General features: G+C 47.6%; 1 protein-coding gene and 1 non-coding gene across 3 annotated transcripts; one reads left to right on the forward strand and one right to left on the reverse strand.

Moving 5' to 3' along the window:
- Window positions 1-9,196: 9,196 nt before the first annotated feature.
- LOC119873129 lies at window positions 9,197-9,473 on the reverse strand. The gene has a single exon (XR_005363921.1).
- Window positions 9,474-9,649: 176 nt separating this feature from the next.
- GLRX5 (glutaredoxin 5) lies at window positions 9,650-19,753 on the forward strand. 2 transcript variants are annotated; one of them, XR_005363742.1, is made up of 3 exons: window positions 9,650-10,389; window positions 18,205-18,325; window positions 19,107-19,245. XR_005363742.1 is itself a non-coding variant. In XM_038545655.1 (2 exons), exons 1-2 carry the CDS (start codon window positions 10,095-10,097, stop codon window positions 19,283-19,285), a joined length of 474 nt encoding a protein of 157 aa, XP_038401583.1. In that variant the 5' UTR covers window positions 10,031-10,094; the 3' UTR covers window positions 19,286-19,753. The 2 variants fall into 2 exon arrangements, 1 of the variants encoding a protein (XP_038401583.1); XM_038545655.1 differs by lacking the exon at window positions 18,205-18,325 and having other exon boundaries at window positions 10,031-10,389; window positions 19,107-19,753.
- Window positions 19,754-20,673: the final 920 nt, after the last annotated feature.

Raw genomic sequence — 20,673 nt, forward strand, 5'->3', positions numbered from 1 at the left:
AGAGAGTGGGGCCAGTTTGGCCTTGTCTTCCCTATAGGAGCTGTCATGAGGATTAAGGATGAAGAGAATGTGCTACAAACTCGCTCTGTGCAAATATGTGCTACCGTGGGAAATCTGATCTTGCAGTTACTATGCTTTGCAAACACAACTTCGGGCTAGAGGCCAACTCAGGAAGAGGCTGTGAGTAAGGAAGACTTCTCCACTGAGGAGGCAGAGGGATCTTTTATTCTTTTGCTCCCTGCAGACACGTTTTTGAAATCTGCTGAAGTGCTCTCTGCTTGCTTTCGGCAGGCTTGGCTGTTCTGGATCTCTGATAATGGGGAAGGGCTGTGTGACAGTCAACGTGCCCAGGAAGCCGGGAGGCCTCTGAGCCCCATCTGGCGGGCAGCGGAACTAGGGCAGGGCATTTGTGCCACCACCACCCCCACACACACACCCCAGCAGCACATGGGCATGCGGGGCTCTGCTCTTTGGGGAAGCCCACACTCAGGGCCCTGTGCTCCAGTGGCAGGGGCTTGTATCTAACAGGTCTGTGGTCTGTGTGACACCTGCTGCTCTTGAGGACAGTTTGACAGCCCAAGACGATTCCCCAGCAGAGGATCTTTCCCTGCAGGAGCCTCATCCACAAAGTCTTAGAATCTTGCTGCAAATGGATGAACCCAAACACACGGATCGAGTGGTCTCCAGATGGACTCTGCGGCAAGTCGAGGCAGGAGCTGCCCCTGGCCCAGGATTTTATTTTATTTATTTTCTTATTATTTAAAGGATTTTATTTATTTATTCACGAGAGACTCAGAGAGAAGCAGAGACACTGGCAGAGGGAGAAGCAGGCTCCCTGTGGGGAGCCCAATGCGGGACTTGATCCCAGGACCCCAGGATCATGACTTAAGCCAAAGGCAGACACTCAACTGCTGAGCCACACAGGTGACCCCCTGGCCCTGGATTTCATCTTATTTTTTTTTAAAGATTTTATTTATTTATGCATGAGAGACACACAGATAGAGAGAGAGAGAGAGAGGCAGAGACCCAGGCAGAGGGAGAAGCAGGTTCCATGCAGGGAGCCCAATGCAGGACTCGATTCTGGGTCTCTAGGATCAGGCTCTGGGCTGAAGGCGGTGCTAAACCACTGAGCCACCCGGGCTGCCCCCAGCCCTGGATTTTAAAGAACTTTCATCCTCGATTTCTTCCTTAATATTGTAGAGTCGGGATACAGAGAAGGACGGCAAGTGCCACTCATCGTGCCTCCTGGCTAATTAATAAGCCCTACTCAGCAGAGAGAAGTAGCCCTTCTCAGGCAGGAGAGAAGGCCACACACACATCTCAGTGTCCTTGGGTGTTTGAAAGATCCTTGCGGGCCGCGGGAGTCAAGGCTGTTCACCATCCCCACCGAAATGTTTGCTTGTTTGTGTCACTGCTGAACCTGAGCAAAGGGACTGGACCCTGTGTGCTTGGCTTACGAACTCTGGGTTCGCATGTGGACACAGAGATGACAGCCGGAAGCCACCTTCCACATCCACTGGCCTGGCTCCTTTGTGCTCCAGAGGCCCTGACAGGTTCACGGAACACCCTGATCACCTCGGCCCACAACCGTGCTCACCGCAGTTGCCAGATCATCCAGGTGACACTCACTTGGGTCCTTTCTGGCCTCTGCACCTGTCTCCCTTCAGTCCCATGGCCCATCCTTCCCAACTGTACACATTCTGTTTCTTCTGTTGTTCCTTTGATCGCTTTTCCTCCCCAAATCTATAGCCCGACCTATAGAGGCAACAATCTGAGTATAATGTGCCCCTGTATTTTAGCTACAACCTAGTGATTTCAATTCCCCTTGGAATGTCCAAAAGCAATATGTGACTCGCCTTTCAATCCCTGCTCCCTTCTCACCAGCCTCCAAGCCAGGAACCTGGGGATCAGCCCAAGCTTTCCTTCCCAGCCCACTCCTCACCTCCTGACAGTCCTAAGGGAACCTCTCACACTGGTGCCCTCTGCTCACCCCAGTTCCTGCCTGGTCCCCCTCTGCCACTCTGCTGCCTCCCCTCCGTCCTCAACATGCCTGCCAGGGGCAGCTTTGCAGAGCTCTGCAGCTTACACTCTTCCTGTGACCTTCTCTCTGTGGGGAGGAGATCCCAAGGCCTTCAGCTACGTGCACATGTCATTATCTCCCTGGAGCACGTCTGGGCTTCTGAGCCTTCGCCCTGGACTGCCCTTCCCTTTCATTTTTAAACTTTTTTTTTTTTTTTTTTAGATTTTATTTGACACACAGAGAGAAAGAGCACAAGCAGGGAGAGTGGCAGGGAGAGGGAGAGGAAGAGGCAGGCTCCCAGCTGAGCAGGGAGCTGAAGCTGGGCCTCCATCCCAGGACCCTGGGATCATGACCTGAGCCAAAGGCAGACAGTTAACTGACTGAGCCACCCAGGTGCCCTCATCCTTCCCTTTCAAACAGCAGCTCTTCACCCTTCTTTCGACACTCAGTCTGCTCTACCGAGCTTTCTCTGGTACCTGAGGCGCTGACTCGCTGTACTTGGGGCCCCCACTGGCCCTAGGACTGTGACATTCTTGCATCTGTCCCACCATATGACTGAGGCCCTTGGGAGCAGGAGTGTCTCACTGCGCTCTGTGTCCCCCTTAGCACATCCCCTGCTGGGATGTGTCTTCACATCCTGCGGGATCTGTGGGCGGTGTTAGGAGTTTTGTGCAATTTGGGGTTTCTGCGATACCGCCCTGGATTGCTCACCGTTGTATGTGTTCTTCTCTTGAGAATTATGCATGGAGCACGTACTAAGAGCCAGATATAGTGGTAAGGACCAGGGGCAAAATAATGAATTCTGTTTGCCTAGAAGCTGGTTGGGTGGGGGTGGGGCGGAAAAAAATAAAACTGTGATCCATACAAAACCTCTGAAGGGCTTGGCCCCCAACAGCAGGGAAATAGTGCTGGGCTGTAGGATATAATCTCCGATGCCTCTAAGTGTGCGTCCTGGATTGCACAATACAACACCATCCAAATGTCGTATGGACGTCCATACTGTTTATCTCCCATAATGATGGAAAAATGTATTCCTTTAAAGTTTGTTTGTTCGTTTATTTAGGGGCGAGAGAGAGTGCACACAGGGAGGAGGAACAGAGGGAGAGAGAGAATCCCAAGTTGACTCCCTGCCGTATGCAGAGCCAGACGCAGGGCCTGGTCCCGAGACTGTGAGATCATGACCTGAGCCAAAACCAAGAAGCGGACACTTAACCGACTGTGCCACTGGGCGCCCCTGAAGTTAACTTTTTAACACAACCCCTTTAATGAAGCCACGTGTGTATACTTTGTGTAGGCAATCTGATCTGTGCTATGTTTCCCTGACTTCTTAGCCAGAGCTCGTGGAATACAATGTCCCTTTTCTTGGTGACTTGGAATTCTTATACAGGGCTCTTAAGCTCAAGGCATAGGGACACGTGAGGGCTGTTTGCCCTGCTTACATCAAATGCTCCCAGAATGCTGCTTAAAAAAAAAAAAATTCCCAGAGTGTCGGCTGCTTCATTTGTAGAATCTCCTGTTCACCTGGGAGTCACTGCTTCTTCCTGCCCTTCGCGTTAGCCTTTCAGGTTTACTGCTTCTCCTGTGCTGCGACTTAGAAAAGTCAGCAAGTTAGCCCTTCCCTAAAACAACAGCACGCCTTGGAGGACTGGAGGACTCTTCCTGGAATCGGGCAAGCTGATGACTTCCCAGACACTGTGTGCAAGGACAAGGACAGCAGATGTTGGCACCTGCTGCCCTGGGTTCCTAAATAGACTAGTGCCCCCTACCTGCCTTGCGGGGAAAGGCAGACACTCAGGAAGTGAGTTTCACAGAAGACCATGATTTTCAAAGAAGTGCCTTACTTTTGAACAGGAGCAAAAATCCCTTCCAGTCAAAGGATCTTATTGGCCCTGTCCCTAGCCAGGAGGATGTGTGAGCTATCACAGGGCTGCAGCTGCCTGGGAGTCTCTCATCCGCCACCATACCCCCGTCCCTATGTGCTGTGCAGACAGGTCCCCGCAGAAAAGACAATGCCAGGTCACACTGCATACCTGCAAGGGGGAGAGGGCCTAAAATACATCTTCTCCTAAAGGGTTTTCATACACAATTCTCTTGCCCCCCCCCCCAATTTTTGCAAAGCGCTTCCCTTTCCCTTTTTTCTTTTCCAGAGTAGAATTGGTTTATAATATAGTCTTTTGTTAAAACCCTGAAGCTCCAGCCGACAGAAATTTGGTAGCAATTAATTATATCTCAGTAGGCTACACTTTCAAATAGTATGAGGCTTAGAATTAATAAAAAGGGACTTTTCTGGCCATAAAAGAAAAACAATTATTTAAAATCCTGCAATTTCTCCCTGTCAGGGAAAACAAAGTTAATGTCTCCTCCCATTTCCAACCCGGCCCCGCTTCTCTGTCAAAGGGGCTGAATTTCCCCTCCTTGGCTGGATGGATTATTGCAGGAGGCTAAGCCACGGGGCCCCACAATAGCAAGATTTAATTGAGGGCATGAAATTATGCAGACTCAAAGGCTGAAGTACAAAGTGAAATTCTGACTCATCCTAAAGGATATTTATGGCCTTGGCAATACATCTTAGCAATCATTCAAAAGAAAACAATGAAAATTTCCAAATGTTCCTCTGGCTGCAAACTTGGGTGATCATTAGAGAGAGATATAACCTTCTACTAACAGATAAATCTTCACAACAGGTTTGACACACAACAGCACTGGCTGCTTGCTTTTTTACATTCTGGGCTCTAGGCACCTTCTCAGAAGCCGGGATATAGTAACAGTTTGAGCTATGGAAACTATCTGCTGGTAAAACAAAAATAAAAAGCACATAATGCAAAACATGAAAAGTATCATCGAACAGAGAGCTGAGGAAAATTCAACATTTTATCACTTATTATTTTTATTTAAGATTTTATTTATTTGAGAGAGAGAGAAGGAGCACAAGCAGGGGGAGGGGCAAAGGAAGAGGGAGAAGCAGGGAGCCTGAAGCAGGACTCGATCCCAGGACCCTGGGATCATGACCTGAGCTGAAGGCGGATGCTTAACCCAATGAGCCACCCAGGTGCTGCTATTTTATCACTTTTAATCAAGTCTTAACATGGTTCCTGGTTACCACTTAATTCTAAATGTTACCGCGTCGGAAGTTATGATTGGGGTTCTCTTCCTCTGAATCAGATGAGGTTCGCAACAGAGCAAGATCCAGTGCATGCCTGACTTTAAGTGCCTACAGCCAAGTTCGTCCTTAATGTGGAAAAAACACATGGGAACAAGGGACCACAGAGCTCGTGAAGTGAAAAGCTACGTTGATATTTTTCTCATTGGAGTTTTGGATTGAAAGTGCTGCCATTTATTTCACAGAGCCTAAAAATCACATCTGTATCCAATACACACACAGCAGGATAATTCGGGAATATTTGATTTTCTGTGGGACTGGCTGGTGATGCTATGATTCAGCAGTTAAAAAAAAAAAAAAAAAAAAGCTTAGAAGGCAACAAAACACACGGAGGAACCCAAAGTGCTCCAGTCTGCCAAAAAGATGTTACAAATAAATACTGGAGAGAGAACATAATTTGGAGGCCGCTAGGGTTAATGAAAAGTTGAAATGAGGTCATGTGCAAGAACAAAATGGTAGGCTACACACGCAAGATGATATTCTTTGGGGGATGATTGTTTAGGAGAGGAATGGAGTACAAATAGAATCCTTTCAAGTCTGCAGCCCTTATATAAAGACATCTTGGAGTCAACATAACCTTGGAATAGACATAAGCTAGACATCACGAACAATTTTCACAGACTCAGGAAGAGGAAGACAGGAGGGGTGGAAAATCTCAAGGAGAAGGAGCTCAAGTCTGAGTGATGTCAGAACTAGAACCCAGGCCACACACCTCGAACATTCCAGATCCCGGGGCGGAATCAGGTGCTGGTGTGGCACCCAGGCTTCTCATAAAGGCTTCTTTGGCGAATCCGTTTCCACCTGCATCTCCCGAGGTTTGCTCCAGACCAAACTAACCCAATTTACAGCACAGCAGCTCTTCCCATTTCACCCAGGCAGGGAGAGCGGGACCAGTGGAAGTGGACGCTAATGAGGCCTGCCTTCTTGGCTCTAGGCTGAGCCCTCGTGAGGTGGGAAAGAGATTAGCAAAACTGAAGCCATTCCCATGGCCAGAGCAGTATTTATAAACCCAGCTGTCTTGTCAGATAGAGGTAGTTAAGAATCCCAAAGGCATTTCTATCTTGGCATTAGGGGTTGGCAAAAATGCTCTGAGGTCGGGGCATTGCCTTGGTTTCTCAAACATTACACTATTTTTAGGATGGCTGGGGAATCAAGCTAATTCCATGATTGTAGTGATGCTCTAAAATTACTGGAGAATAGTGAAGTGCACCACTGAGAAAGGGCTCGGGTTCCAGCTCACATCTGTGGAACTCTGGGTCTCAGATGCTATTTTAGCTCAGGAATGTTTGGTGGCTCAACCCCCTGTGCAGTCCAAGCAGGCACTTTTCTCTAAAAATGACACTTATAGAATGTGCTGCCTGGCTTGGACCTACCATGTCCCCATCACACGTGCTAGGCACAGAAACACACCCTCTTTGCAGGGATAGAGCAGGGACTTCAAGACTGAAGTCAGGGTATGGGAAAAAAATGATACTGAGCATCCGAATAATGTATCGTCTTAGGCTCAACAATCCTGACTCTTCATTGAGGGCTGATATAAAGAAAGTAGCTCAGATTTGTAAGGTTTTTAACCATAGGTTCAATGGTGAACTTGCTGTTAGAGGGGTGGGCAGAAAGGAGAAATTCTGCCAAATATAGTAAAACCTTATCTATAAATAAGCACAGGGAGAAAACATTTTTAGGATGCTTGAGTCAGCATGTGTACACACGGCGTGATGATTTGGTTTGCGGTCTAATTACACTTTGTGACCCAAATCCCAGGATTCAAAGAAGTTTCTGTGTACTTCCCACCCCCACCTCTCACTCATGTCTACATGAGAGAGATCATAAACTGATAAAGGTTCCTGACTTATGTGTTCAAAACAACCAAGTGCATTGGAGTCTAAGTGCGGATTTCTGACAACTGTTACTTAAGAAGTATATTTTTGTCATGCCTTCATTATAGAATTTTTTCTTTTAATTCCGGTATACTTAACATGTAGTGTCAGATGTTTCAAGTGTACAACATAGTGATTCAGTCACTGTAGAATTTCTAAAGAGAAACCTCAAAACTAAAATGCCGAATCATACATAAGAGTTTGATGCTTTGGAAGAAATATTTTGAATACCAATGTTTTCACTTCTTTATTTAGAGTGTGCCATGATCAGGGGGACGGGCAGATAGAGGAGGAGAGAGGGAATCTCAGGCCGACTCCAAGTGGAGCCCAACTCGGGGCTCAGTCTCATGACCCTGAGATCATGACCTGAGCAGAAATCAAGAGACACTCAATGGACTGAGCCACCCACATGCTCTAAACCAGTGATGTTTGGTGCCAATACTCCAAGAGAGGTTTTAAGCCAAAGACAGAAAGGACTATATTTCACATACGTAATATTTCTTTTTTAAAGATTTTCTTTATTCATGAGAGACACACAGAGAGAGGCAGAGACAGAGGCAGAGGGAGAAGCAGGATCCATGCAGCGAACCCTGATGTGGGACTCGATCCCAGAACCCTGGGATCATGCCCTGAGCCGAAGGCAGATGCTCAACCACGGAGTCCCCAGACATCCCCCACATATGCAATGTTTTATATTTTTGGTTACTTTACTAAAAACTTAAAATTGAGACCCACTGTTTCAATTTCCTTGGGCTAGCTACCTGATTTGTCTTCCTGCCCTTGATCATGCTATCAAAGCCGCCCCACTGCGCATCCTGAAAGAACAGCAACGTGCTTTCCCATATCCTGAGGTGTCATCTATGTTCTTACACTCTACTGCGTGCAGCAACTCTACTTACTGTAGAGTTCGAAAAAACAGGCTCTGTATTCTCTCTGGTCAGGGTTACTCGTAATCGTTAACCACAGCTCTGTTCTCAGTTTAATAAAATGTCTGACAACCAAGAAAGGCGACTCTGCTTCCAAGCCACGGTTACTCACTGTCACACGTCTCCGCCTCTTCGGAATCGAAGTCTTGCAAGCTCGTCTCTCCATCCCAGTGAACACAAAAACAGAGGAGTTTAGAGGAGGCAATGAACAGTTTTAGATTTTTCAGGAACAAATTATCAGCATTTATTAAAAGCAAACAAACAAGCAAACCCAAACTTACCGAGGAAAAGTTGGGCGGTTTGGGAAATCATATATTCTCTACGGTAAGTACACCAGATGCTGCTCTTCTGCAACAACGCCTGGACTTCAGCACCCCCATTTCCTATAGTATTTGTGCTCACGGTGCGTGTTGCTCGGATTTACCTTGAATCCATGAATCTGGTGGGGCAGGGGGTGAGGGAGGGAGGGAGAAAAAAAAAGATTCTTTAAGAAGCCGATCAATGGGGAATCCCTGGGTGGCTCAGCGGTTTGGACCCTTTGGTCCGGGGTGCGATCCTGGAGACCTGGGATCGAGTCCTGTGTTGGGCTCCCCGCACGGAGCCTGCTTCTCCCTCTACCTGTGTCTCTGCCTCTCTCTCTCTCTCTCTATCATGAATGAATTAAAAAAAAAAAAATCTTAAAAAAAAAAAAAGAAGCCGATCAATATAGGGTCCTCCATCAGAAAACCATCCCACAACCACAGCATCAACAGGATGCTATGATACAAGAGAGATACAAGAAATGTATTATACAGGAGAGGACACAATACATGTGTCGCCGAGGAGCACTTCCGAGTCTTGAGTTTATTCTCAATTTACTAAGGTTGGAGTCTTGTGCTGAACGGTGACTTGCTAACAGAACCCCCGGGGGGGCCGCTTTTCTGATTTTAAGCCGGAGAAGCTCCAAAAACAGAAGCAGGTCACCTGCAGCCACAATTTTTAAGACACTCTTCAAAATCCCTAAAGATTTTAATTATTCACGATAAGACACACACACACAGAGAGAGAGAGAGAGAGGGAGAGGGAGAGGGAGCAAGAAGCAGGCTCCCTGCAAGGGAGGCCGACGCAGGACTCGATCCCAGGACCCCGGGGTCACGCCCTGGGCCCGAGGCAGATGCTCAGCCGCTGAGCCACCCGGGTGCCCCCCCCCACACACACACACTTTGTAAAACGAACTTGTAGCAGTGCTTAGTGTCCAACAGAAAGCGCTCCGTCTGTTGAACAATATCTTGCCTGCAGAGCTTCTCTTACTGTTGGTCGATAGATAACGACACTGCGCACAGTCATCATCACCGTGGCAACAGCACCCGGTAGCTATCGGAGGAACATTGCACATAGAGCCGCTGGCCTTGGGGCGGCCATGCCTCAGCTTCCTCCGGAGGATGCTCTTTCTGCGAGTCTGGTGTGCCCCCGGGTACCAGCCACCCAGCGCCGCGCCAGGACTGCAGACCGTGCGCCGCCCGCCTCCCGCGACCCGCCGCGACCCGCATCCCGAGCCCCGCTCCAGGCCCCGCGGGGCCACCCGGGTCGCAGGCCGAGGCTGCGGAGGGCCGCCCCGCCCCCACCCCTCCGGAGGCGGGACCGCGCGCCCGCTTACCGCGTTGCCACGGCAACGGAACCGGAACCGGAACCGGAACCTTCGCCTGGAGGTGCCTCCTTCCCGGCGACCCTCGGAGCCCGTCCGGCCTCGGGAGACAGGCAGCCACCCCGGAGTCTCCCGGCAGGCCCGTCCGCGCCCCGGAGGGAAGTCGCCTTCCGTCGCGTTCCGCCTCTGCGTGCCCGGCGTGACCCTGACGGACACCCGCTGTGTCCAATCAGCTGACAACGCGATGGCCGGCGGCCAATAGTGCGGCCGCAGGATGCGGCTCGGGTTGAAGGGCCGCCCCCAAGCTTGTCGGGAGGCCGGATGAGCCGCCTGATTGGTGGGCTCCAGGAAGTGCGGGCTAGCGTTGTCCAATCACGGGGAGGAGCTCGGAGGCGGCCCAATGGGGTGCTCCGGGGGGCGGGCCCCGGGAAGGCTCCCCGGGGTGCGCGGGGGCGAGCCGAGGTCTCGGCGGCGGAGCGCGGCGGCGATGAGCGGGTCCCTGAGCCGGGCGGCGGCGGCGCTGCTCCGCTGGGGGCGCGGCGCGGGCGGCGGCCTGCGGGCCCCGGGCGTGCGGGCGGCGGGCTCGGGCGGCGACGGCGGGGGCCGCTCGGCGGCGCAGCTGGACACGCTGGTGAAGAAGGACAAGGTGGTGGTCTTCCTCAAGGGGACCCCGGAGCAGCCCCAGTGCGGCTTCAGCAACGCCGTGGTGCAGATCCTGCGGCTGCACGGCGTCCGCGACTACGCGGCCTACAACGTGCTGGACGACCCCCAGCTCCGGCAAGGTCAGGGCCCGCCGGGGGCGCGGCGCGGCGCGGGGTCGGGGTCGGGGTCGGGCGGGGGCACGGCCCACCCCGCACACCTGCCGGCCTGGGCGTTCGGAGGCCCCAGCGCTTCACCGGCCCCCAGGCTGCACCGAGAGATGGCTGAGACCGCCCAGGCCCGGTCCGGGGAGAGTGTGCCCCGCGGGGGGGGGGGGGGGCACAGCCACCAGGAGGTCCAGGCCGCCTTGGGGGACGCGCTGAGGATGCTGGCCGGCCTCGTGGATACCGGGCTGGTGCTGTCGGTGGTAGCGAGGGAAGGCCGGAGTCGCTCTTGCCCTAGGCCTGCGGGGTCACTGACTCACCTGGTGCCTGAGGCTTGGGGTTGTTGCTGCAAGGAGGGGGTGGACCCAGCTCTGGGGCTGGTCTTAGTTGCGATCGCTTGCTGTGGGAGACAGAGGCAGGAGCTCTGGTGTTTTAAATTTTGCAGGCAGGGCGGGGTTTTGGGGGGGTTAGGGTTGGGAGAGGCTCGTGGGGAGCAGCAGCATGGGGAAACGACCCCTAGGTCCCAGCTAACTCAGGCTTGGAGCTGGAGGCATGAAGAGCCAGACAGGGTGTGGGAGCAGATGCAGCAGGTCTCACGGCTTTTCGCTGGCTCAGGGGAAGGAGGGGAGGCCCTGACAGATAATGAGTACCTCTTCTGCTGCTGAGCAGCATGCCAGGAACCCTACGTGCATTCTGCTCTTTATCCCAGTGGGGGAGGAGAAAAAGAGGGCAGAGGAGTCGGTGGATCTGCCCCTTGGTTGGCTAGAGTCCTTGATCAGAGCTGGTGGAGAAATGAGGCGGCTGTGCCTGCACCTCCTGGAGGGTGGCTTAGTATCCTGCATGCCAGTTAGAAACCTCCAGGGACAGAGGCCTGGCATCTCCCTGAGCCTGCTGCTATTCTTTAGTTACAGTGTTCTAAAAACAATTTTTAAGGCACCAGGTTCCCTGCTATTATCCTACAATAGAGTTCTGCATTTCGTTATTATGTACTTAGGACCGCTATTCCGAAGTTGAAATGATTGACCAAGGTCCTTCCTCCTTGATGGGACAGGCTGATGTGGTGGAAAGGCTTTGAGCTGGAATCCCACTGCAGTCAGTCAGCTGTGCAACCCTAAGTCGCACGATTGCATTTTCCCCTCTTGGCGATAGGAAGATACCGAAACCAAACTTGACAACGACTTTAGGAGGTAAAAAAGAGAGAGTAGAACATTTTAGAAAGTGCCCACCATTTTATCTGGCACACAGAATGGTAGTTGTTTTATCATTTGGACTTTAAGGTCTTCAGAGTATTTTTTTTTTTTTTTTCTCCCAGATTAATCCTTGGGAAAGTCTTGGTTTTCGTGGGTGGAAACTAGGAGGAGTGAAGGCAGATTAACATTACCAGCTCTGTGTGATAACTGCCCTGTATTAGGCTCCGGATCCTTGTTTTCCTGCTAGAACACCACCCTTTGCTAGGCCCTGGGGTGTTTTTTAAGGAGGGTGCTGCAGCCTTCGCCCAGCAGTGGCTGCTCTGCTTCAGAGATAAGATAGGAGAAGCTACTCTGCACTCTTTCAACCGGGTCCTCGCGACAGGTTCCCTGCAAATGGCTAGTATGGCTGTTAATAAACAAGTCGTGTCATTGATAGCTTGCTTAGTGCACGGTTTTGGGGATCTTTGGTTTGTGGTTTCTGTTCTGCTTATTTTTATTTTATTTTTTTAGTATTTATTTATTTTAGAGAGTGTGAGCACAAGGGGGAGGAGTGGAGGGAGAGAAATTAGGACTTGAACATATCTTTTGGGGGGACACAGCTCAACTCACAACACCAATCTTTTTTCTTTTTAACCATTTATTTATTTTAGAGAGAGCGCGGGGCAGCACGCACACAGGAGAGGGTGCAGAGGGAGAGGGAGAGAGAATCTCAAGCAGACTCCCTGCTGATTGGGAAGCCCCACACAGGGCTCTGTCCCGTGACCCTGAGATTGTGACCTGAGCCGAAATCAAGAGTTGGACGCTCAACTGACTAAGCCACCCAGGTGTCCCATGTTCCCCCACTTAATATAACTGGAGATGAGGTATACTGGAATATAAGGATAAAGTCGGAGCAGAAATAAGAAGATTTACGCATAGCACTTAGGTTCCTGTCTTATATTTCATGCATCTGCCTTACAGCCTCACGTTCAGGTGTTCAAACAACTGCAGTAGGAGTTTAGCTCTTAAATTTCTTGAGCGTTGAGTTTCATCATTTTCATGCCCAGTTTGTTTCATACCAGATTGTTATCTTGGTAAAATAAATGGGTTGCATATCTACTGAACATAAAAAGTACACTTCTTTTGTTGCTTAGAAAAGTAAACATGCGTGCAAGTCTTAAACTTCAGACTGGGGCAGGGTAGTGTGAGCACATTCCCACAGTGGGGATGAGTTTAGCCAGAGTGAGACTTTATAAAACGTGAAGATTCTTCATCTCTTTGCTTTCTGCACTTTTGAGTTTTACCAAGAGAAGCTGACAGGCAGCCTGATGCTTTTGCTAGCCAACGGTACATCCCTGCACCTTTCCCAGACCCAAGGTCACTGCTTGTAACTGGAGAGGGGCTCCTGCAAAATTGCCTTTCCTTTGCCTTGTGCCAGAGCTTTACAAAGGGCCCAAAGCCTGAAGAACACAGACAGTCGCTGTCTTCCTCTTCTGGGCGCCAGGTCCCGGAATTTTGGTCCAGAGAGATCTCAGCCTGTGACCCAGAGAACAAAGAGGACTATGAGGTCTTCCTCAGGTCTTTTATTTCTCCTGTTTATCTGGAATACACACGGAAGGTAGTCCCTCTGGGTCCCAGTAGAAAGATTTCAGCATTTCCTAATCCTTGTCTTCACAAAGAATATCTTTCATTTTCTGTTGTAAGCGTATCACACTCATTAAAGAAACTTGGAAACGCTGAAAGTAATAAAGAAAGGAAATTACCTGTAATTCCATATACACCATTGTCAACATTTGGATCTAGTTTCTAATCTTTTTCTTTTTTTTTTTAACCGCCTTTCAGATCATACATATCTGTGCATAGTATTTTGCCCTCCTCAGAGCAGGCAATATGTCTTATGCAACTGCCTAAGTACCCTGTATGTTGCTTATGTAGAGCGAGCTTTCGGTGATTTTTTTTTTTTTTAAGATTTTATTTATTTTGATAGCATGTGTGCATGAGTAGCGGGAGGTGGTGAGGGAGAGCGGGAGAATCTCAAGCAGACTCTGTGCTGAGTTTGGAGCTCAACTCGGAGCTCGATTTTGCAACCCTGAGATCCTGACCTGAGCTGAAACCCAGGAGCCAGACGCTTACCCCACTGAGCCACCCAGGTGCCCCTCACTGATTGTTTTAATGGGTAAATAAACACTACTTATATTTGTTATATTGTAAACTCTGTTCCATGCTATTGAAAACATAAACACTCTTAAATTTTTGCCTGCACAGATCACCATTGTATTCCTTGAATCAGATGCTGTGTCTGTTGAATGAATCGCCATTATCCTATTGTTGAATGTTTATTAAGCATTTGAAAATATGCTCCGCCTTTTCAGTATCAGGGAGTTTAAGGCAACAGTAACAAATTTGTGACACTTGAAAAAGTTAAATGGTGTGTCTGGGCTTGTTTGGTGTTCCTGTTATATGCTGCAGATGAGAGTATACATTGGTACTAACACTGTGGAGGAGTAACTTTCAGTACCGGGTCAAGTTGAAGGTGAGCATAGCTGAAGACCCAGCTGCTTCACGCCTGGGTATACGGTATGGAGTGGGAGTTGGCAGGCCTCCTTCGTAGAGGGCCAGAGAGTAGACACTTCAATCTGTGTGGACCCCTGCGTCTCCCTTGCACACACTCCACTCTGCTATTGTGGCATGAAAATGGTCAGGGATGGTAGGTAAATGGATGGGTGTGGCTTGAGTCCCACTAAAATGTTATTTCCAAAAACAGGAAGTGGGCCACAGTTGGCCCAAAGACCATAGTTGCCATCCTTTTATACAGAGAGGAAGACCCCCGCATTTGAGTTACAAGACAGATGGAAGGATATTCATCAAAGCACTGCTTTTGTAATACTGAAAAATTGGCAAGAGAAGATCTAGGTCTATTGGCCCAGATAAACAAACTGTAGTGTAGTCAGGTCCTAGAAAACTAAATTGTAGTTGAATTAGAGCTAGATGTATTCCATATGACTCTATCTCAAAGAATACAATGTTTACTCATGAAGTAAGTTGCAAAAAATGTAATTATGGCACAATGCCATTGGTGTCCACAGATGTTAGAGGTGGCGAAACAGTCCCATGTATGGCGGATACACATGTAGTGCAAGTATAGTTCATGGCCACAAGCCAAAGGGCACCTCTGCCGATCTAGAACCTGGCCTTCGGACTCCCAGAAACCTGGATGGAAATCCAGGCTCCACCATCTACCAGCACTGTGACCTTGGTTAAATAACACCCCTGAGCCTTGGTTTCTTCATCTTTAAAACAGAGATAATTATGCACGTGTTGCAGGATTTGTGCAAAGTGAGGCTATGTGTGTAAAACCCTTAAAGGGTATGAAATGCAGTGTTTTCAGCAAATGAGTGTTTTTATGCTGCTCAGCAGGATTGATAGCTTTCTTGTGTTTTTCCCAGTTGTGTGTATTTCTCAGAGAAGGCTGGCTGAAGGGCGGCATAGGGGACATCACCGTGGAGAGAATATCCACCTTGTACCTGGAACTGTGGGAGTTGAATCCTGTCGCCAGTTACATCTCATTTTATCCTGATAATAAATCCTTGAGGCGTAGAGTTATTCCCACTTCGCAGGGAGGGAAACTGAGGCTAAGTAAGATGAGCAGATTGACCTGAGGCTGCATTCCCAACCTGGCAAGCCACATTCGGCTCACGTTAAGCCAGTGAGTGCTCTGTTCCCTCTGTCACCGGCCTGTTGAGGGTCTGCCTCACTCTTGCTCTCAGCCCAGATGATCTCCTGTGGTGCTGGTGTCATTCTCTCAGGTAGGAAGATGCGCTGACATCATTCTCAGGAAGGCAGGAGGCCAGGTGACTTGCCCAAGGCAGAATTAATCTGCATCAGACTCCGAAGCTCCTATGGTGAAAATCTACCAGGAAGAAAGAAAACTCTGGTGCTCTTAAAATTTGTTCTCCAAACCAGGAACAAAGTCTGATGTTCTGGAATGTGATGAATTTTGAAAAGTCCCTTCTGAAAGTTCTGGAAGGGAACTTTCTAGTACTTTTTTTTCCCCCACTCTGGTTTGATGCTTTGGAATATTAATTTTTTTCTGGTGGGGCAGTAGGTATATGTAGCACTGATTTTGCAAGATCACTTCCTTCCTAACTCCCAACCCCTAGTGTCACTCTGTTGGCAGTCAGTGGTTTTTTTGTTTGTTTGTTTGTTTTTTTGGTCCCAAATTAAATCTTTTTGTCTATCATCTGTGAAATATGATTCCCATTAACATCCATTCTTGGATACGATTTCCTAATTTTCAAGAGTTTCTCTTTGATTCTGACTTGTTTGGAGTGAAATTTCTAAGAGCTGTCACTGTATATTGCAGTTTTTGAAGATTAAAAAGTAAGAGACGTTAGCCTTATTTAGACAATTGTGAATTGATGGGATTCAATTTCAACTTATGTCTTTTATTATTGGAAGTTAACTTGCTTCATGCTGTAGGAATCAGTTGGGTATCTGTTTAAATATTTAAACCTGTAATCAGACTTTTTTTTTTAAGATTTTATTTATTTATTCATGAGAGACACAGAGAGAGAGGCACAGACACAGGCAGAGGGAGAAGCAGGCTCCATGTAGAGAGCCTGATGTGGGACTTGATCCCAGGACTCTAGAATCACGTCCTGGGCCGAAGGCAGACATTAAACAGCTGAGCCACCCAGGGATCCCCTCTAATCAGACTTTTAAAAAAATGGAAAGCAGTATTTTTTTAAGGCCTTGATATCAGCTGCCTGTAACACTTATTACCCTAAAACCAAAGAAGCCGGTACATTTAATTTTGATACACTGCCAGCCAGTAGGCACCTTAGCCACTGTCACAATGTTATCCTGCACTCAAAGGCGGGGTTCTTCTGAGTTCTTGCAATGTAAGTTATTAGGCAAGGTAGCATAGCCCTGGGGTTTGGAAGGAGTCCATCTCCCTCACATGTGACTGTGTGTGTCACATGTTCCAGGATGGTTGGAAAGCCCACTTGTTTAGTAGTTTTAATGGTAACAGTTGATTCTGGTGGCATGTCCTCTTCCCCCTAGACTGGACATGTGATCTGCAGCAATAGGAAGTTTAATGAACGAGGCAAGCCTCAAGCTTTGATTGAATGTGGTACTACCCACATGATTGATGAGAGCAAATTATTCTTTTACTTAGTACAGATTTTATTTTTATTTTTTAATTTTTAATTTTATTTTTTAAAAGATTTTATTTATCCATGAGAAACATAAGAGAGAGACAGAGACACAGGCAGAGGGAGAAGCAGGCTCCCTGCAGGGAGCTCCACGCGGGACTCCATCCTGGGACTCCAGGATCATACCCTGAGCTAAAGGCAGACGCTTAACCACTGAGCCACCCACACTTTCCCAGATTTGATTTTTAAAAAACTGCTTTTTAGGATTGGTTGTAGGTGGCTTGGGGTGGACCTCAGATGTCCAATTTATTTTCATTTTTGGTGTGTTTCAAAAATTGTAGGCACTCACTGAAAGTATCAGTAGATATTCGTTGTCTTGGAAGGCTTAACACAATATATCACTAGCTGAAAAATCACACAGATATAAAATCATGTACACAAATGGTTCATGTACACAGTATAGAAGATATTTAAGACAGTTCCAAAGAATTAAAAGAAATTCATATTTACTTTAAACATGTCTTAATCCCCACCCTCACCCTCAGTCACATAAAAGTAGAAAAAGATTTGAGGGTGTAACGTACAGCATTGTGACTGTAGTTAATAATACTGTATTGCATACTTGAAAGCTTTTAAGAGAAGAGATCTCAAAAGTTCTCATCATAAGAAGAAACCTTTGTAAGTGCATTCAGTGACAGATGTTAACTAGACTTACTGTGGTGATGATCATTTTGTAATATATACAAATATTGAATTACTATGTTGTATACCTGAAATAAAATGTATGTCAATCATAACTCAAAAAAAAGGTCCAAAAAAAAAAAAAAAGAAGAAGAAGAAGAAGTGTGCTGTTTTGGGCCTTTGAAATTGTAACCCTTTCTCCATTAGGGAAGTCTGGAGGAGAAAGATAAAGCCCCCAAGTGAGGGGCCTTGTCTAGTGTTGTGGTTTAGAGCAAATTTGCCGTAGTTTTTTTAGAAGATAGTGACTTTTAAAAGAGAAAAAACACATCATATCTTAGGACTTGTGAAATAAATGAAATTGGTGATTTTCTTTGGAAAATAAATGTTTGATAGTAAATGATAGGATATCAAGGACCAGTTTTTGTATTTTTAGTTTGTTTGCATGAAAACCACCACTTGAGTAATTTTTATTTTGCATAGTATTGTATTTTGTTTGAAGAATCTGTTGACTCTTCTGTTTTATTTTGTCTGCTCCTTGTGACCATTTAAAAATACTTGCTTACTTATAGAAGTATAAAAATATCAAATATCCATAGTGAGTAATTATCACGGCATGATTTTGATCATCCTCTGTTCTTAATAGGACTAACAGGTATTTTATGGATGGATGTATTTTTAAAAGTGTATCTCATCTGTAGAAAGGAGTAGAATAGTATGAAGAATGTGAGGAAAGAATAATCTTTTATCTTAAAATTGAAACCACACCTTCTTCCTACTGTTTTGTGAAGCCCCATCAGCCTCGTGGTCCAGAACGGAACAGAATAATCACATGGCTGCACTGTCCTAGGAGGGGCCTCATCTCTGTGTGTTCAGAGCCTTTTGCACACAGGACTGATCACATGCATGCTGGTTGGTTTCTTGTCTGCTGTTCGCTCTTGAGAATGGGGGGCGGAGGGGGGATGTCTCGCACCCCGTGGCTCTGCACCCAGGACAGGGACTTAAACCGAGTTTTGGACCTTTCCTTGCTTTGACTCAGTCACCACGAGTTCTGTGCTGAGCCAAATTAACCTGCTCCATGGAGAGCCTATCTGAGGGTGACGAAAGAGATTTTTCTCTGGGCAAAAGAATGATTAAGCATAAAACTCAGTGACTCACCATTGATGGCATTCACCAGCCCAGACAGGCACTAGAAGCATAAGGTGGGGACTGCCTCATTTGGCCAACTTACATGATGGACCCATGTTAAGTCCATTTGGAAATGAAGTCATAGTGTTGTTTCACCAAATCCATGACTGGCAGATGAGTGGAGAAGGTGGCTTTGTCCATCTTGTGTGACTCCCAATCAGTCTGGTTTCTCCGCCATGGGTCCCTGTTGATGGCATGTCAGGCATCGTTTGAGAGCCTCACATACCCGATACTCATGAAAGCCTTGTGAGGTGGGAGTGGGAACAGGTGGATAGTCGAGTCACTGGTATGAGGCCTCACAGTTCGTAATCGGGACAGGTGGGCTTCAAGCAGTGATCCAGTTGACTCTTAAGGCTTTTCTACTCCTGTGGCAGACACATCCCCCAAGGATGGGGGAAGCAAGGGAGGGACACCAGGTGTTCTAGCAGGGAGTAGAAAATGTATTCTGCTGTGAAAAGTTCAGCTTGGATCGCTTAAATGATACCTAAATGTTCTTTCCCCGTAGGCATTAAGGACTATTCCAACTGGCCCACCATCCCGCAGGTGTACCTCAATGGCGAGTTCGTGGGGGGCTGTGACATCCTGCTACAGATGCATCAGAATGGGGACCTGGTCGAAGAACTGAAAAAGCTGGGGATTCGCTCTGCCCTTTTGGATGAAAAGAAAGACCAAGACTCAAAGTGAGGGTGGCCCAGGGCCTCCCCAAGCAGCAGGGGGCTGTTGGTGCCAAGACTCACTTCCAGCAAAGCCTTACCGATTCTGGTTTTCGCTCTTCAGACAGCAGCTGCTTGCCTGGATTCCCCCCGTTTGTAAGCAGCTGGGTGGTTTTAGTGTGTCTAGGGTTGGGGCTGCGAATATTCTATTGTGAACTTAATTACAACCACTGCACTGGAATAATTCAATGTTGTATTATGATATTGTCATGAACAAAATATGTTCTTACGTTGTCATTTGCCCTTTGCCTGATTCAGGAGTAAAACAAGGAGCTCTGGAATCATCATTATTCATAAATCCTCTGCAAATGTGTCCGTCTGCAAAGATAACATGTCCCCCCAAATTTTTCATATCTACTTCTGTTAAGAAAAATGATGGACAAGGAAGAAGATTGGTAACTGGGGCGTTGTTTTTTAAAATAAACTGGCAACCCAGGGATACCGTGTGCGAGTTGTTAATTCTAAATAGCAGTAAGTCTGTACCTCAATCTGCTCGGGCTCCTGTAACAAAATCCCGCAGACTGAGTGGCTTTATAAACAATACATGTTTATTTGTTATAGTTCTGGAAGCCGGAAGTCCAAGCTCAAGGCTCTAGCAGATTAGGTGTCTGGCAAAGGCTATGCCTTGGTGCATAGATGACCTTTCTCACTGTGTCTTCACAAGGAAGCTCTCTGGGCTCCCTCTTAGAAGGGCACAAATCCCATTCATGATGACCCTGGCCTCATCTCCCCTCCCCATTTCCCCCCCACCCAAGACCACCATTCTAGGGGGTATGTGTCAACATAGGAATGTTGAGATACAGACATTTAGTCTGTAGCAGTCTAAGGATGTTTAGTGCCTGTGACCTTTCATTTGTAGAAGTTAAGAGTGATTCTCATGCTCTTCTATTAAATTTGACATAGAAATTGCCATCAAGCTAGGGTCTAATTTCTTGAGGGGAGGTAAGCGTTGTGAACGTTCAATGGTGGGGACAGTCCAGTTGGAGGCCTGAGTGTGGTGCCCAGAAGTGAAGTGGCTGAGGCAAGGGGAGGCAGCCCCGCTCGCCCACCTCTGAAATCTGGTGCTCAGCAAGCTGCACTGCTGTCATATAGGGAGAAGTCACTGGCAGTCTTCCAAAGAAAGGAATCCACTGAGCATTTTATTTCTTAAAAAGTACAGTCTTTACACGGTCCTATGTAGAGAAAATCCTAGATTCCACCAAAAAAACTACTAGAACTTATAGAGGGATTCAGTAAGGTCAGAGTATACAAAGTCCATTGCATTTCTATGCACTAATAGTGAAGCAGCAGAAAGAGACGTTATGAAAACAGTCCCATGTACAATTGCACCAAAAATAATAAAGTACCTAGGAATAACAC

Source organism: Canis lupus, chromosome 8, assembly GCF_011100685.1.
Source record: "Canis lupus familiaris isolate Mischka breed German Shepherd chromosome 8, alternate assembly UU_Cfam_GSD_1.0, whole genome shotgun sequence".
NCBI classification, from domain to species: Eukaryota; Metazoa; Chordata; class Mammalia; order Carnivora; family Canidae; genus Canis; species Canis lupus.

Bases quoted from the DNA above. Each gene is read 5' to 3' on its own strand.
- GLRX5 (XM_038545655.1), top strand. From the start codon at position 10,095: ATGAGCGGGTCCCTGAGCCGGGCGGCGGCGGCGCTGCTCCGCTGGGGG. The intron at 10,390-19,106 runs GTCAGGGCCCGC...CTTTCCCCGTAG, and splicing joins CGACCCCCAGCTCCGGCAAG to GCATTAAGGACTATTCCAAC.